General features: G+C 34.0%; 1 protein-coding gene across 2 annotated transcripts in view; it reads left to right on the top strand.

The window, feature by feature from the left end:
- The window catches only part of LOC143233364 (protein turtle homolog B-like), a 398,319-nt gene that overhangs the window by 111,411 nt on the left and 268,464 nt on the right, over positions 1 to 18,444 (top strand). The window contains exon 2 of one of the 2 annotated variants that reach the window (XM_076469543.1): positions 6,163 to 6,451. In XM_076469543.1, coding sequence (XP_076325658.1) covers positions 6,403 to 6,451 — 49 coding nt within the window. In that variant the 5' untranslated portion in view covers positions 6,163 to 6,402. The remainder of the gene's footprint in view (positions 1 to 6,162; positions 6,452 to 18,444) is intronic. The other variant, XM_076469544.1, reaches the window with a different exon arrangement.

Below are 18,444 nucleotides of genomic sequence, written 5' to 3'. Positions count from 1 at the left end.
CAAACAAACAATAAACTTTACCTCGAAAGGGTAAAACAAAGTTTCATTAGGGATACAATAATTAACGTAAGTATTAGTAAATATCGTACAAGATGTTTCAATACTATATACCTAAAATTTACTTCATCTGTTTTTCTCGAAAGCTAAATATTTATTTTAAATTTAAAAAAATAGAAGTAGCTAAAATAAGATAGGAAAACATCATTATATAAAAATAACGCGTTTCTTTTTCTATGGTATCCTAACGTTTTCTTTTTAATTTTAAAATTTTGTAGAGGGCGAAGTGTCTCTAACATATATAAATATTACTTTTATTTTATTTCTTTGCTTCAATTTAATAATACGAGAATGTCGATTTGAAACAAAAAGAAAAACGTATGTCATTATACAAGACATTGCGAGGTTCGGTGAACACTGCCTGGTACAGATTATTCCTTAGGTTTATTCACTTAGAATAGACTTTAATACCTTCGGTGTGAAAACGGCTGAATAATTATTTCCATAATATATATATATATATATATATATATAAACTAAGACACCTCTATAGATGTGAGACAGTTAAATTTATAATTACTTATTAATACCATATGAGTTAGATTTATTATTATTTTGTGCATATGTCTTTAGTTTTCTTGTATAAACAATTATCTGTAACCTTATTTCTATACATCGGTAAGACAAAACATAAAATAGAACAAAAATACACTTACAAACAATCTATACAAGGAAATCTATCAATTTTTTCTCGGTATGATAAAGTAATAAAAATAACCTATTTATTTGTTTTTATTCTCACATGTTTTATTCACAGGTGAGGGAACGACATGTACATGTGATGCAATTTAAAAAGACGATTGAAAGGCAAAATCGCCGCTTCTTAAACACGTTCAAGTCTAACATGAATGTTAAGGCATTTAAAAAAAAAAAAAGCACGAACAAAAAAAGCCCTTCTATTTCGCTGGAGTTTTAAGATAATTATAAACTAATGGTTTACAACGAAGAAAGTATGTATGTAAACTGATTTTTCTTAGTATTTTTTATGGTTTTTTTTTCTTTTCAAGTTTAACAAGTTAAAAATCTTTGACAAATCCTAAGTTCGTTTTTTTGGAACAAATGTTTTGTGAGGTTATTTTATACTTGTGTAATAGAAAAACACCAATTTATGATTAGAAAAAATAAACATTGCATCTAAAAGAAACCATAGTTTATTTAAAAAATACATCAACCAACTTTAGACTCATTGTGCACTAACTTTCTCGGAAACATTCTAGTGTATCGGTATATACAAGTAAAAACTGCAATCTAAGATATTTTGCCAAGGCAGTCCTTCCACTATTTTTCAAATACTCTAATAATTTACTTTAGTATAAGAATTGGATTTCTTAAGAATTCAATCCAAAGGTTATTTTAACTTTCTTTCGCGGAGTACAAAATGCCTAAATTTCCTCTTTCGTGTCCACTGGGCGGTTTTTGTCGTTTTCTACTAAAATGTGATAAATGTGAAATAAGAAAACGACTTAACATACGCCACATAAACAGCACATGTTCCCTATTTCTTCTGTACTTTAGGTATGAGTGATGCTGTGTCCAAGTTCTATCCATGAATAAGATTTATTCTGTAGTTTTATTTGTTACGTTTTGGTATAAATAAGCACGTGTCTGTATTTGAATGTTTTATTTAGTGTGTGTTGTACACACCTTTCAAGCTATAGCAGTATCTGAGTACAAATACTTATGATATTGATATTATATTGTACTTATGGGGTCAATTACGTTAGCTAATCTCAGGAGAAAGAGTTAAAACGTTACTGCCCTTAAACCAATAGTTCCATAATAATTATATGTTGTAAAATAATTAGATGATCGACGAAACGGGAGCAGTAGCCATTAAAATTTAATGATAGCTTCCAAGAATGATAATTTTTACTTAGTCTATGTGTATGCGTCTTTGTTTATTATTCATGATGTTGAGTTTGGCGTTTTCTTTTCCAATCACCATGTGGCACTGTTGCTGACAACCTAAGCCTCAAAGCATTACAAAAGACAGTGTATAAACAAGTAGCTTTTAATATAACAAGTTCTGAGTGTTTTTTAAAAGAATAAAAAAAATTGATGAAAGAAACGTTACTGCTTGACAACAATATTACGTAATATACACGAGCGTTACTGCTTGACAACAATATTACGTAATATACACTAGCGTTACTGCTTGACAACAATGTTACGTAAGATACACCAACGTTACTGCTTGACAACAATGTTACGTAAGATACACTAACGTATCACACTGAAGGTTATCTTTTTTTTAATTTCACACAAAGCTACTCGAGGGCTATCTGTGCTAGCCGTCCCTAATTTAGCAGTGTAAGACTAGAGGGAAGGCAGCTAGTCATCACCACCCACCGCCAACTCTTGGGCTACTCTTTTACCAACGAATAGTGGGATTGATTGTCACATTATACACCACCACGGCTGGGAGGGCGAGCATGTTTAGCGCGACAGCAGGTTATGTATTATACGGTTTCGAAATTGTTTGCACCATAAAAACTCGCATATTAGCAAATATGTCTTTTCAGTTATGTTATAAAATTTGTTACTTGATCTCAAAGTTGTGTGTGTGGATATATATATAGTATTTATCTCAGATACAATTTCAGATTATAAAAACATTCATCGACTGTTGCTAAAGTTTCCTCGAGGCTTACGTTAGCAATACCATTAGCTTGCTTCAAAGGAATCGACAACATAAACACGTCAGCTAAAAGTCAACATGAACTGGTCTTATGCCTAATCCTGCTTAGCTTGCGAGATTTTAACATCATTGGTATAAACCTAAGTGAAGGATATTTTAGATTTGAAAACTCATATTTATTTATATTTATAATTCTCGGAAGCCGTTAATAGCACTTTGACATAATTCACTCCACGGTTGTAAGATAAATGAAGTGTCTAATACATAAAATAAAGTATGATACACTAAAACTATTTTGAAGCCTAATCATACTATTGCAGTCCACGTCGCCACATCCGATTATGCTTCTTCAGACGACCATGACTGGACATTAGTCTTACGGCGTATTTACTGTTGCAAAAACCCCCGTTGTAACCTATCTTGACCAAAACATGACAATCCTCTCTTTTCGCTTCTTTCGTTTGTTTGCTTTTGAATTTCGTGCAAAGCTACACAAGTGCCCTAACGACCTGGCCAAGTCGCTTTCAACAGTCTATTTAGTGTACATTTCAATAGTTCGATCGCACATAAATCCGTAGGTTACTTAAGCCTTAGATTACTCGTCTCTTTTTCCAGCTGCTGAACGTAAGCGATGGTTGAACCGGAAGTATGGTTAACATTTATCCTGCTTAAACTATATCCTTTCAGGCTAGGATCCAGATAACTATCTTTGTTGATCAACTCCATACAAACGACTGGAATAATTTGATCAATTTTAATACTGAACTTTGCAGATTCTCGCAAGCTATAGGAATCACACTTTACTTTTGACAGCAGGAGAAGAACATATTGTCAGTGTTTATTTTCTGGATGGTTCTGGTGCCTCATATTGATCCATATTACTTTTTTCACAAATGTCATTAAATACAAGTGATATCATCTACTTGAAAATTCCAGATCCTTGTTTCTACAATTAGAATATTTTGCATATAACAGGCTGTCACATACCCTTCCCAAAAGTAATCCATTTACCGTAGCATCACGGTGTATTTAAAAGTCCAAAGAATATCAAAATAAGCTCGTACACATATCGTTTTACTGCAACTTTATATCGGTTGTAGTTGACAAGCGGCTGGGGCCCGGCATGGCCAAGCGTGTTCGACTCGTAATCCTAGGGTCGCGGGTTCTATTCCCGGTCGCACCAAACATGCTCACCCTTTCAGCCGTGGTGGCGTTATATTGTGACGGCCAATCCCACTATTCGTTGGTAAAAGAGTAGCTCAAGAGTTGGCGGTATGTGTGATGACTAGCTGCCTTCCCTCTAGTCTTACACTGCTAAATTTATTGACGGCTAGCGCAGATAGCCCTCGAGTAGCTTTGCGCGAAATTAAAAAAAACAAAAAAATCAAGCGGCTGACTGATTTACATATTGAAAATCGTTTTAATATAACGTATTCAACCTTGCATAATTTCTTTGTTTGTCTATCTTGTTACTAATAGTTCTCTCTAAGGGTCATTTACTTACTAGGTTTGTCTCTCTATATTTTTTTCTGTACACTATCCTCTCAGTCAAGGTAGAGGAAGTGGGCCCAGCATGGCCACGTGGGTTAAGGCGTTCGACTCGTAAACTGAAGGTCGCGGGTTCGAATCCCCGTCGCACCATACATGCTCGCCCTTTCAGTTGTGGGGGGCGTTATAATGTGACGGTCAATCCCACTAATCGTTGGTAAAGGAGTAGCCCAAGAGTTGATGGTGGGTGGTGATGATTAGCTACCTTCCCTCTTGTCTTACACTACTAAATTAGGGACGGCTAGTGTGATTTGAACGATGATAATTAATTATGCCCATCAGTAATACAATGTCGATATGGAGATTAATTAAAGTAGATTACAAAACAGATAAAGATGTTCTACTCGAAAAGATGAAGTTTTTAGTTCGTTCTTCCGCTTTCATGGTTTGAGCATGTATCATAAACTTTACTGGCCATTTAACGAAACCGTGTTTTATTTTACATTTGATGTTAGAAACGTCTTAAGATTTTACTTATTTGGTTAAGGGCAAAATTTTCACGTTCTATATATTTTAAATAATGTTTTTATAAAGTACTGACTTTTCTGCTTCATATGCAATTTAGTATATTTACAACAATATAAAAAACTTGTATATTCAAATATTTATTAATCGTCTATCCTCCATTATTGTGGCTAGACATTTATATAATAACAATAAACTAAAATTATATTTGTGTTAAATGGTTTATTTATAAACATAACTGGTAATACCAAGTTTTGCGTTGAAGTTAAAGATAGTATCGAAGTACGAAAACCTTTGACCATTATTCGCGATGACGAGAAACCCATTTGAACTAAAAATGTGTCTCAGAACAGCTGGTGTGGGTATTAACTCTTTTACTGATAAGCAGAGAACAACGTTTCGACCTTCCTAGGTCATCTTCAGGTTAAGAACAGATTAAAAAAATGTTTCTGCAGATGATTTAGTTCTGTGTATTTTGAGTTAAACAGCTTTTAGTTGTCCTTTTTCTGTAAATTATGGGTAACGTTTGTATTCGGTAATTTTATCTTCAGAAAATTAGGAATTAGTTTTTCCTTCCTGCATTGTTGGATGAAATACATGCCATTTCTTCTATTAACAGGTTTCTTAGTTTTGTTAGGACCGCACGAGAGTGTACGGTTACCAATGACGTAAATTAGGTAATTTCAGGCATAATGGAGTTTAAACAGAGAACACAGCACACAAAGAAACTCAAGAGATTTACACTTCTCGAATAACCTGAAGATGACCTAGGAAGATCGAAACGTTGTTCTCTGCTTATCAATAAAAGAGTTAATACTCATACCAGTCGTTCTGAAACACATGTTTAATCTTTGTGTTTAACCATGTACTAGTGCAGGCTGTCTAATAGTCGGACAGCGTAATATTAAAAGTTTTTGTATATTTATCAGATTGTTTGCTAAGAATTTTGATGTACAAAAAAACGGTCCATAGGTTTGTTTGTTTTGAATTTCGAGCAAAGCTACACGAGGGTTATCCGCTCTAGCCGTCCCTAATTTAGCAGTGTAAAGAAAGGCAGCTAGTCATCACCACCCACCGCCAACTCTTAGGCTACTCTTTTACCAACGAATAGTGGGATTGATCGTTACATTATAACGCCCTCATGGCTGAAAGGGCGATCGTGTTTGGTGTGATGGAGATTCGAACCCACGACCCTCAGATTACGTGTCGAGTGTCTTAACCACCTGACCATGCCGGGCCTAAGTTCAAATTTACCTACGTCTTTAGTAAAAATGAAAACAGTCACCTTGACATAGATATTACGTCGACGTGTTCTATGAAAGAAAGATTTAAACTTAATTCTTTGTTACACATCACCTTCTATTCCTATTTATATCAATTTTATTAGGTTGTATGAGAACTGTATGATATACGTTTTCTGTTTAAATATTCTTTCCTCTTGTATTTTTTGGCAGCAGACCGATTTTAACCAGAACCGTTGCCACTACATCAACGCAAGGTGAGATGTCAGACTTTTAATGTCCACAGAAAGAAAATGAAAGGCGCTCAGAAGATTGAATTTGTTTTCTGCTTGCATGAATAAGACGGATTGGGGAATGCACGTGAATCTTCCCTAACCTTAGCAAACAGCTCCTACAGAAAAAAAAAAAATTTTTTACTTGAAATAACAATACATCGCTGAGTACCAATCGAAGATGTACAGGAACATACTCATGTGCCTGCTGCTCCTAAGGAAAATAAATGGTGAGTTGTTGTTTTGTTTCGAATCTTTCCTTGTAACGTTTTTGGTACTTAAAATATTAGAAATAGCTTGAGGTCCGTGTTATATTGCGCTACAAATACGTTAACTGCTATTTCTATCCTTCATAACTAAGTTGCAAATAATAGCATCCTTAATGTTATTTACGATATGCAGCGATGAAAACAATTATGGAAACAGTCGGCTCACGTACAAGATTAACAAACAATGAAAAGGGCAACAGAAGGTTAGAGTATTAACAGTCGCACAGGAAGTACAAAGAAAAAAGGTGGACAAGTTATATAGCTCAATAATATTTTGTATGTGACGTCATAAAGTTTGTCAGTGAACGACTCTGAAATCCACAGATGCGTATTCTCAGTTCTCACTACAATTAAACTTAACCGTGTGTTCAACTTTTATCATTTTCAGTGTTTACGTAACTCCATCTAACCTCAAAACTGTTCCTACGTGCTAGCAAGGACATATTTGTAAGTGTTTAGATAGGCTATTCAAAAATCATATATTGTCACTGCATGTGTTGTATGCTTGGGGTCAATACTCATATGGTGTCACTGTACGTGTCGTATGCTTGAGGTCAATACTCATATGGTGTCACTATACGTGTCGTATGCTTGAGGTCGATACTCATATGGTGTCACTGTACGTGTCGTATGCTTGGGGTCGATACTCATATGGTGTCACTGTACGTGTCGTATGCTTGGGGTCGATACTCATATGGTGTCACTGTACGTGTCGTATGCTTGGGGTCGATACTCATATGGTGTCACTGTACGTGTCGTATGCTTGGGGTCGATACTCATATGGTGTCACTGTACGTGTCGTATGCTTGGGGTCGATACTCATATGGTGTCACTGTACGTGTCGTATGCTTGGGGTCGATACTCATATGGTGTCACTGTACGTGTCGTATGCTTGGGGTCATTATCTTGCTGGAAAGTAAATTTGTCATCACCTCCACCTACCAATAAATGATGATGGATGTACTGGTCAGCAGTCAAGATTCCACCACTTTTGATCGGACACTTTAACTGTCATGTTACCCCATATTTGTACTGATAACCCACTGCCCCATGTTGATATGTACACTTTAACTGTCATGTTAACCCATATTTGTACTGATAACCTACTGCCCCATGTTGATATGTACACTGATAAGTTCTCTCATTGCCATTGAACAAACTGTTATTGGTTATTGCCGAATAATTCAGTTAAGGACAATATGTAAACATCTCGTTTCATCAAAAGTAATATGTAAACATCTTATTTCATCAAGGACAATATGTAAACATCTCGTTTCATCAAAAGTAATATGTAAACATCTTATTTCATCAAGGACATTATGTAAACATCTCGTTTCATCAAAAATAGTATGTAAACATGTTATTTCATGTAAGGACAGCATGTAAGTGTATCATTTCATAAAGGGCAGCATATAAAAATCCTCACGTTTCTTCATTCCACTGTTTGTGGTGCAACGGCCATTTATTTGTTTGATTCATGTCTTTAGTAGCCCACGTCTATCCAGACTACTCGGTATTAATGTGTACACTATTATTCTGGAGGTAACGTTCGTAAGTGCTTTTACTGCAAGATCATTTGCAAAATATATACTGTACCTTTGCTTGTGTTTTAGAGAATTTAACCTGAGATATTTAACGTCACCGATTTTGTGTATTATTTTGAGTCTTCTATACAACTCTTACAAACTCATGGAGTTTTGTGGTAATTTTTCAGGAGGATTTTTATTAACCAGGTATAACGCCAAGTGTAATTGTTACTCTTAATATAATGGCACAATTTTCCTTAAAAGCAATTACAGTTAAAACATGCTTGTCTTACGATATTTCGGTCTTGAGGCACACGACTGAATGTTTATGGGCTTTATAATTATATGACACTTTTTGTGATGCAGGATGTCGGCCAACCACGGTGTAAACTACCAACACGTGATTATTTTGATGTAATTAATTATTTTAATTTAAAGTGTTCTCAATGTATTTGCATTCGTTACAACATGCCTTACTGTTTTTTAATTACTTTTAATACTATACATATTTATATTAAGTAGTTATATTTAATAACTCACTATTTTATATTTATTTAGTTTTTGTTATACGTAAAAGAAACATCTATAATGAGTTATGAGTTTCAGAAATTTGACACTAACAAATTGATCACTCAAGTTTCTTCCTATAATATTAACTTGTTAAAGAAAAGCGAGTGTTTCGTGTACTAACTAGTAAAAATGAACATTTCATTAACCGGTAGTTTTTGTTAGCAATTCACTTAAATTCAAAGCTCAGTGTCAGTCGTGTTTTGTTCAACATAAATTACAAATATGTTCAAGAATTTCTTTGATAATCTGATAAACCAGTTATTAAGAGACTGTATCTTGTTGACAATCATAAACTCTTTGTTCCCACTATATTAAATTCTACCCTTCCAGTATACCTGAAAAGGAAGAATATTCTTCAGTTTCATTCATTATAAGTTAAGTTCATCAAACATTCTAATCCTAATTTATCAAAATTCAGTTTCATTCATCATTAGTTATGTTCGTCAACCATTTTAATCCTAATTTATCAAAATTCAGTTTCATTCATCAGTAGTTATGTTTATAAACCATTCTAATCATAATTTATTAAAATTCAGTTTCATTCATCATTAGTTATGTATATCAGCTATTCTAATCTTTATTTATCGAAATTCAGTTTCATTCATCATTAGTTATGTTCATCAACCATTCTAATCCTAATTTATCGAAATCCTTGAACGTGATTTCTGATAGATTTCTATGAATTTCAATTGGTTAAAGCAAGAATAATGCAAGTATTTCTAAAGTCTTCATTTGGTCATCTATTGGGTCAGCGATACTTTTACGAACATAAAATGTTGAAATTCGGGTTCGAATCGTCCGGTAAAGAGATCGCACATGCATTATTATATTACTTTACACTAAAATAAAAGTAAAATCTAAAACATTTTTTTAACTTTTATAAACTAATTAAATGAAGAAGCAATTTTTCGTTTGTCGTATTAAGGACTTGTAAACATCAGGCATAAATGTTAATGTTTTTTTCTAGTTTTTAATGTTATATATCCTCGTATACTATGTGCATATGTTTCATTATATTATGATGTAAAATTTTGCTTTATTCTGTTTCCTTATTTTAGATTTGAGCAATAACTAACAAACAAGTGCTTCATTCAAAAAGTCAGAATATTTGACTACCTTCTGACTAAATGAATTTTCTTTTAAAAATAAGGAGGCTGCTAGGGCAAAGTTTATTTCTTAGGCAGTTTGGACGTTTGGTGTAATAGCTGTTTTACATGGTTCAGAGGTATGACGTAAGAGCTAATTCACGTGGTTCGGAAGTTTGGGAAAACATTTTCACGTGGTTCGGAACTTTGATGTAAAAGTTAAGTCATATGCTTTGATAGTTCGTAAGAGCGAATTAATATGGTTCGGAAGTTGACGTAAAAATTAATCTTACGTATTTTTTTTAATTTTGATACTTCTTCAAGTGTTTATATACATGTTTGATATTATCATTTCCTCTAACTTCCCCTCAAGTTCTAAGAATTATCAATGTAGTTTTCATCTGTTAACACTATAGTTTTGTTTTACTCACTCAAGGTTTGTGGAGACTAACTGTAGTTTTCATCTGTTAACACTATAGTTTTGTTTTACTCACTCAGTGTTTGTGGAGACTAACTGTAGTTTTCATCTGTTAACACTATAGTTTTGTTTTACTCACTCAATGTTTGTGGAGACTAACTGTAGTTTTCATCTGTTAACACTATAGTTTTGTTTTACTCGTTCAATGTTTGTGGAGGCTAACTGACTGGATTTTCATATCTACTCAATGATAATATAGATAATTCAAATAATAAAAGCGATTATAATAAAGTAAATAACTAATACTAAAAATATATAATATATTTTTAAATATTTAAATAAATACCAATTTCTAAACGACTTAAATGAAAATGAATGACAGTTACATTTCACTGACTTAATAGATTAACATGATAACAGTCGTTGTTCATAAAGTTAATGATACAAGGAGCAACTCGAACATTACTGAATATGTTGTATTTCAGCCGGCCTGATTTGCCTTCGCGTTAAAAACAAAACGGTTCGTGGTCACTAGATATGGCACATGTAATACGGTTAACCGAGTCTTCTTTTCATTCAGTATATTACACTTAATTTTTCATATAATTACATGCTTATAAAAATATATAAGTTCTTCATTCTCTCTATTCTTTCTTTAATTTCATTTTTCTATTTTATTCCCATCAATTATAAGTTTCCTTACTTGTCATTATATATATATTTTCCTACTTTTTTATAATTTATTGAAAATTAGTAACAAATGTGAGATATATCATTTTTTTACACTGAACACTTACCGACATCAATTTGATGATGCTTCGCTAACCTACTCTTTAAATGCTAATTAATGTCCATGTAGTTTTCTCTTCTTCGTTATGAGCGCACCTACAAAATTTTCTCCCTACGTTTTCCTTTTAGTTCAGATACTATAATTTAAAATGTTAAACCTGCTGTTATGCGATGGATGATATATTAGTGAATATGAAATGAAGTTTCATGTGTCACATGTTTTTACATTTATTACAGAATCCATTACTAATTTGTTTAATTGATACCTTATATAAGATTTTTTAGGCATGTAAATCCAAATGTGATAACTTTTTACAAAAATTCTTCAAATTCCATTTAAGAAAATTAAACTTTGTTACTTATATGTTACTCTGTGTTCTCTTTAGAAATTATTCTAATATTTTTTGTAAGAAATGATGCGTCACCGTATGTTATTGAACAGCTGGTATTATCCTAAACAAAAGTTATGAAATAGAATATAGGCTATTAGACTCCACTGTATCGATCGATTGATTGATTGATTGATTGATTTAGAATTAAACACAAAGCTACACAAAGGGCTATCTGTGCTATGCCCATCACGGATATCAAAATCCGGATTATAACTATATGAGTCCTCAGGCATATTACTGTGCCACTGGGGGCGCTCTATATAGGAAACTCGAATAATCCTGGCGAAACAAGACTTGACTCGCTTTTAAAATTAACGTCACTCTAATTTCCTTACAGTTTGACTGAACACATAAATAAAACAAAGTGAAAGAAAAATTAAAATTTCGAACTGATTTATGCAGTATTTCAAAACCATTTGTGCTTTAAAGACTATCTTAATCTTTAGGATTACAACATCGAGAAAAATATTTTATACTAAACCATTTTGTATAAAACATGTCTTTTTTTGTTATTAGAAAGAATGTTACATTAAAAGCTATAGTTCTTCTCACTTAACTCTAGCGCATTCAGTTAAAATAAACCCTGCATGCGAGTTCAGTACATTAACCTTAATAGTTTTATGAATAGCGAAGAGAAAATATGTCCATATTGTATGAAAAGTGTTTAATGTATCTTACTAGTATTCATTAGTTTTACTTACTGAGCTGGAAAGACGTTAAAAAAAAATCCGCACTTACGTGAAATGAGTCACTTCTAATTCTGTGCCTTAGATGACAGGATATTAGGCATATCTGAGAGTAAGAGAGTTTTAGGAAGAAAGAACTTCTGTTTGGGGTCCATCGAACTGTTTCTTTTATACAAGTGCCTGATGTACGAGTACAAAAACCCAACGCAAAATGTTAATTTGTTTGTTTAGAATTATGTAACAATGGGCTATCAGTGCTCTGCCCACCACGGGGATCGAAAACCGGTTTTAGTGTGTAAGTCCACAGACATACCACTGTGCCACTGGTGGGCGAAGGATATCAAAAGTTGTGTTGTTAATTATATAGTTTTCCCCAGGCCTCGCGTGGCCAGGTAGTTAAGACACTTAACTCGTAATTCAAGGGTCGCGTGTTCGAGTCCCCGTCACACCAAACATGTTCGCCCTTTCAGCCATAGGTGCATTGCAATGTGACGGTCAATCCCATTATTAGTTGATAAAGAGTAGTCCAAGAGTTGACGGTGGGTGGTGATGATTAGCTAGGGACGGCTAGCACAGGTAGCCCTCGTGTTGCTTTGCGCAAAAGTAAAAAACAAACAGTCTTTCCCTTTTCTGTCGAATGTACACATTATAATCGAGTTACAATATATGTGTTTACGATAATATTGAATTACAACCATAGACACAACTGACCGCTGATGAAGAAATTGTACGTCATTTGGGATGTTGCAGACTTATGTTTTTTCTCTTGAAGTTCGGATGTTCCTTGAAGAAACGGGGTATTCCTAACCATTTTTGTTTTCGAACTAAATCTTCTTTAAACATGTACCTTTTGTGTCTCTTCTGGATTTGATGTGAAGCTGCTTTCTGTCCAGTACGACTCGAATAAGTCTATAATTAATTACACTTAGTTTCATCGTTGTTATGAAGTGCTTATAGTCCGTCCACCTACAGCTGATAAACAGTTATTTAAATAAAATATAAATAGTAATAATTTTATAATGTACGTGTACCCACGTAGAATAATATTTTTACCATTTTAGATCTTTGAAATACGATTGAAGAAATGGTTCGTATTAAGTAAGTTATACGTTTCTAATGTTCATTTGTAAAGGTGTGTCACTAACTGAAACACTATTTACATTTCTCGAACCATTAAATAAAAGAGTATAAAACCTGAAACGTGTTCTAATAAAGTGTTCAGGTTGACTCTGTAATAAACCTCCAAGTTTTTTTTTTTTTTTTGTTTTTGTGAGCTAGCGAACGGGTTCGAATCCGTGTCATACTATTAAACATCTTCCACACTTCAAATCACGTATACTTTATATAAATTGACATCGTTTCTTTACCATAGATGGCGCTACTGATAGATTCCATTCTTTTTTTGTCAGTAGTACAGAATTAGAGACGGTGGCGAAAACACTCTTAGTAAATTTGTCATAAATAATAAAATAATATTGTTCGTCAAAGTTAAATATTCTTTTATTAGAATCTTGTTCTCCATACTAAACTTTGATTATTTGGTTTGATCATTGGACCAACATGTTGAATCTGTAGATACTTGTGTTGAACTTCAGGTTTGATCATTGGACCAACATGTTGAATCTGTAGGTACTTGTGTTGAACTTCAGGTTTGATCATTGGACCAACATGTTGAATCTGTAGGTACTTGTGTTGAACTTTAGGTTTGATCATTGGACCAACATGTTGAATCTGTAGGTACTTGTGTTGAACTTCAGGTTTGATCATTGGACCAACATGTTGAATCTGTAGGTACTTGTGTTGAACTTCAGGTTTGATCATTAGACCAACATGTTGAATCTGTAGGTCCTTGGGTAGAACTTTAGGTTTGATCATTGGACCAGCATGTTGAATCTGTAGGTACTTGTGTTGAACTTCAGGTTTGATCATTGGACCAACATGTTGAATCTGTAGGTACTTGTGTTGAACTTCAGGTTTGATCATTGGACCAACATATTGAATCTGTAGGTACTTGTGTTGAACTTCAGGTTTGATCATTGGACCAACATGTTGAATCTGTAGGTACTTGGGTAGAACTTCAGGTTTGATCATTGGACCAACATGTTGAATCTGTAGGGAACTTGTGTTGAACTTTAGGACTTCGTTTAAAAACTGTGCTTATTTTCGACATCATTAACTTACCATCCACAAAACAATGCATATCAGTATAATTACTGAACACCACTATTCTGATGTCACAGAAAATATGATTGATGTGTTGCACAACTGAAAATGGTTTTTATTTTTCTGATAAAATATGTTACATCTTAGTGGAAGCCTTCTGTCCGGGTTTATGTTTGACTTACACAAATCCGTGGAACCACAGTAAACATACATAAACTTTTATTTAGTTTAGCTTGTGTGATACGAGTGAAATAATAATTTATAGTTTAAAACGTGAAAGCTTCCTTTTCCAACAGATTTACCCTATAAATTACTTCCGTTTTCCAGTAATTCATACCAATAATTCCTTGATTTAAACTTCGCAACGTTACTTTGTACAGATTAATTTAGGTTATCAGATTGTACAATAAAAAGTTAATTCTTAAGTAGGTTGATGGACGTTTGATTTCGTGGTTTGTTTTTCAAATTGGCGCAAAGGTACATCAGGGCTACCTGCGCTAGCCATCTCTACTTCAACAATGTAAGACTAGTTATCACTACTCACAGCCAACTCTTGGGGTACTCTTTTACCAACAAATAGTGGGACTGGCTGTCACATTATAACGCCATCACGGCTGAAAGTGTTTGGTTCGACTAGGATTCGATCCCACGAATAGAGTCGAGTACCTTAGCCACCTGGCGATTCCGGGTCCTGGCATATGTAAGAATTTTAAAGAAAACTGTACAACATTCGTAAACTGAAAATGTTTTTTTTTTTTTAATATTAAATCCAACGTTTTTCTTTTTTGTAGAAAGAGGTGCTGAAAATAATATTTGTTGCGATATAAAAATATGACTAGGAATGTTATAATATACGAAGCAATAATAATAACCTTGGAAGAAAATTGTTTGTTTCAAATTTTTTTAACTGTACAAGTTGAAACAGCTGTTGTTTTTTTTTGCAGAATTGAGACACATTCCTCTCTCGTGCTCGGACATGAAACTTCCTCTTATATTACTTTGAAACAAGTCAGATATTGATGAGCTGTCTCTGAAGTTTCTTTATATTGGTTGCTTTTTATATCGAAATCTGCAACGAGTTTAGGTTGCAACCAAGCATCTTAACAATTGTTTTTTTTATCGAGAACAGATATCTTAAGCTCAGTTTGTTTTTTGTTCAGCAGAAAGTTACATCATGGTCTATCAGTTCTCTGACCACCGCGGCTTCCGTAACCGGATATTTATGGTCATGAGTCCTAAGACTTACTGCTAAACTATCGAAGGACTATTCTTAACTGAATAAAGATTCATCAGCTTATGACTACAAATTACAGATATATATATATATACACATTATTGGAGAGGTAAATACAGTATCATATGGAATCTTTCAAATTTTGTAAAACTCCATGACTAAATATTTTGATTTTTTAAAATTTGATTTAATTGTAAAGACATAACAGAAATAAGAAAGTAAAGAAAGGATATATTAGGATTCCGTCGGTTAAATAGTTAACAAATGGAATTATTTGATTGAGCTTGCCTTAAATTAAGTTTTTGTTTAATAATGAATCAGTATAACTTGGACATCAATTTTAGGTGTCGCTTTCAGGCACAGTTTTGTTATATTTTAGCTTTGAAAGTATGTATAGTTACCGCTGACCCACCGGGGGCGCAGGTGTGACATCTGCCTACTTGTAAAACACCCCGTCCCGCTAAACATACTCGCCCTTTCAGCCGTGGGGGCGTTATAATGTTACGGTCAATCCCCACTATTCGTTGGTAAAAGAGTAGCCCAAGCGTTGGCGGTGGGTGGTGATGACTAGCTACCTTCCCTCTTGCCTTATTCTGCTAAATTAAGGACGGCTAGCACAAATAGCCCTCGAGTAGCTTTGTGCGAAATTAAAAAAAAACAAACAAACTTGTAAAATAAAAATATATTTATGGTTGCGAGTTCAAAATAAATTTAGAAATTCTGGAAAACAGATAAGGGTTAGTTGAAAAATTCTTTCTTTTTCATTGGATTTAACTTTATACAAATATTTTTATTTAGTAATGTTTATGAAACAGAAACAAAACAAACGAAACAAAAACAATAAATGAGTACTCATTTCAAAATAAAGCTCATAATATAAGAACAAAGCTTATTTTTACCAAATTAAGATCTTAACTTCCAATACACAAAAAGTTCGAGTTCAAAGTTTAATATATTAGTTTAATGAGTTTATGGCCCGGTGGTTAAGACACTCGATTCGTAATCTGAGAGTCGCGTGTTGGAATCCCCGTCACATCAAACATGCTCGCCCTTTTAGTCGTGGGGGTATTATAATATGACGGTCTCACTATTGGATGGTAAAAGAGTAGACCAAGAGTTGGCGGTGGGTGGTGATGACTAGCTTCCTTCTCTCTAGTCTTACACTGCTAAATTAGGGTTGTTGTTGTTTTGGAATTTCGCACAAAGCTACTCGAGGGCTATCTCTGCTAGCCGTCCCTAATTTAGCAGTGTAAGACTAGAGGGAAGGCAGCTAGTCATCACCACCTACCGCCAACTCTTGGGCTACTCTTTTACCAACGAATAGTGGGATTGACCGTCACATTATAACGCCCCCACGGCTGGGAGGGCGAGCATGTTTGGCGCAACTCGGGCGCGAACCCGCGACCCTCAGATTACGAAGCGCACGCCTTAACGCGCTAGGCCATAATTAGGGTTGAATAGTGCAGATATAACTCGAAATTCAAAACAAATCAAATCAATTAATGAGGTTATAGTGTTAGATTCTGAAGTCTGTCAACAGATAAATAATTCAGAGAGGTACAGGTAGTGGTAACTGGTTGTGATAGGGAACGACCTCTAAGTGATTTTGGGGTACTGAAGAACATGTCTTTAGAAAATTGTATTAATATTCTCCATACATTCGAAGCGTCGCTAACAAATATATTGCGAATATACAAATTTTTATCAAACTTATTCATGAAAAACAACAGTTATAGACAAAAACACATCCATTCAATCCATAGAAAGTCGTGCCTGAGGAGATCAGTTCCCGATCATATGAAATCTATGTTTGAGTGTACGTCAAAATGTTGTATAAATGAATCATTATTTCCAGAGAGTTGAAAATATTAAAATAAAAGGTCCTTCCATAAGACACCACAGATGCATTGTAATAGCTCCCCAGTGGCACAGTGGCATGTCTTTGGACTTACACACACCAAAACCGGGTTTCGATACCCGTGGTGGGCAGAGTACAGATAGCCCATTGTGTGGCTTTGTGTTTCATTCTAAACAAACAAAGCATTGTAATATAGCTGCTTTTAAATTATTTAAATCATCGCACAATATTAAGCTGTTGGAAAGTTTAACACGTTAAACATAATTTATTGTTAATACTGTAAGAAAAGTGTAATCAGAATGCTTGAGCTGTTGCCTGTTATTTTATTTTATTTTTCATATTAATGTTATTTTTCACATCAGATGAATAAAAATGTGTGTGAGCGGCTGCGCACTACAGACTCATCTCAAAATGACACATTTGGGCAGCATTTTAAACACAGTTACTGACTGCATACCATCGTTTCGGAATACAGTCAGGATGGTCAGTTACCTCATATTCTTTATAGAACAAGTTTATTATGTTTATAAGCGTTTCAAAGGAAGTGATTTTTCAAGGTAACCTTAAATAGTCTGAATAATGTTGTTACAGAGTTGAACTACAACATCCCATTCTATACCACGAACCGCTACTTCCTTATAGCTTTCATTTTATGAAATATTTCTCTCAATAGGTTTATGAATCATCCGGTATTGTGTTGTAAGTTGTCTATGCTAGCGAGAATTCTCTAACGTGGATAAATATGAAAGCAAAACCCTCGTGTCCAAGCTTTTGTAAATCCCCTGTTTACATTTGTTACCCAGCAAGGGTCCGACAAATAGAAGTACTGACATCCCTCAGTTATGATTAATTACTAACTTCGACAGCACTTCTGCTCTCCTGTTGGATAATGTTCGACCTGATTAGGAAAACGACTATTTGTTTTCCACTTACAAGTTAGTTTAATTACAGTCGACAACTGTCACCTTAGGTTTTAATTAGGATTCACGGTGTGAGTTAATTAATACTTTATTAAAGAAAAAAAAACATGTGTTAGCTGACCTCTACGTGAAAGAAAAACGTTTGTTTGTTTGTAGAGAGAGCATTTATAACAGCACAACGTGTGCACGTAGTTGAATGTTGAATAAATTACTCATAAAGAGAAATATAGTAAAGTTGATTAGATTAGATTATCTACGACAATATATGAAACAATATTAATGTTGGTACAATCCGCAAGTCAGATTTAACTTG

The sequence above is a fragment of the Tachypleus tridentatus genome, chromosome 12, assembly GCF_004210375.1.
Source record: "Tachypleus tridentatus isolate NWPU-2018 chromosome 12, ASM421037v1, whole genome shotgun sequence".
In the NCBI taxonomy this organism is placed as follows: domain Eukaryota; kingdom Metazoa; phylum Arthropoda; class Merostomata; order Xiphosura; family Limulidae; genus Tachypleus; species Tachypleus tridentatus.
This window is presented reverse-complemented; position numbering and strand designations above follow the sequence as displayed.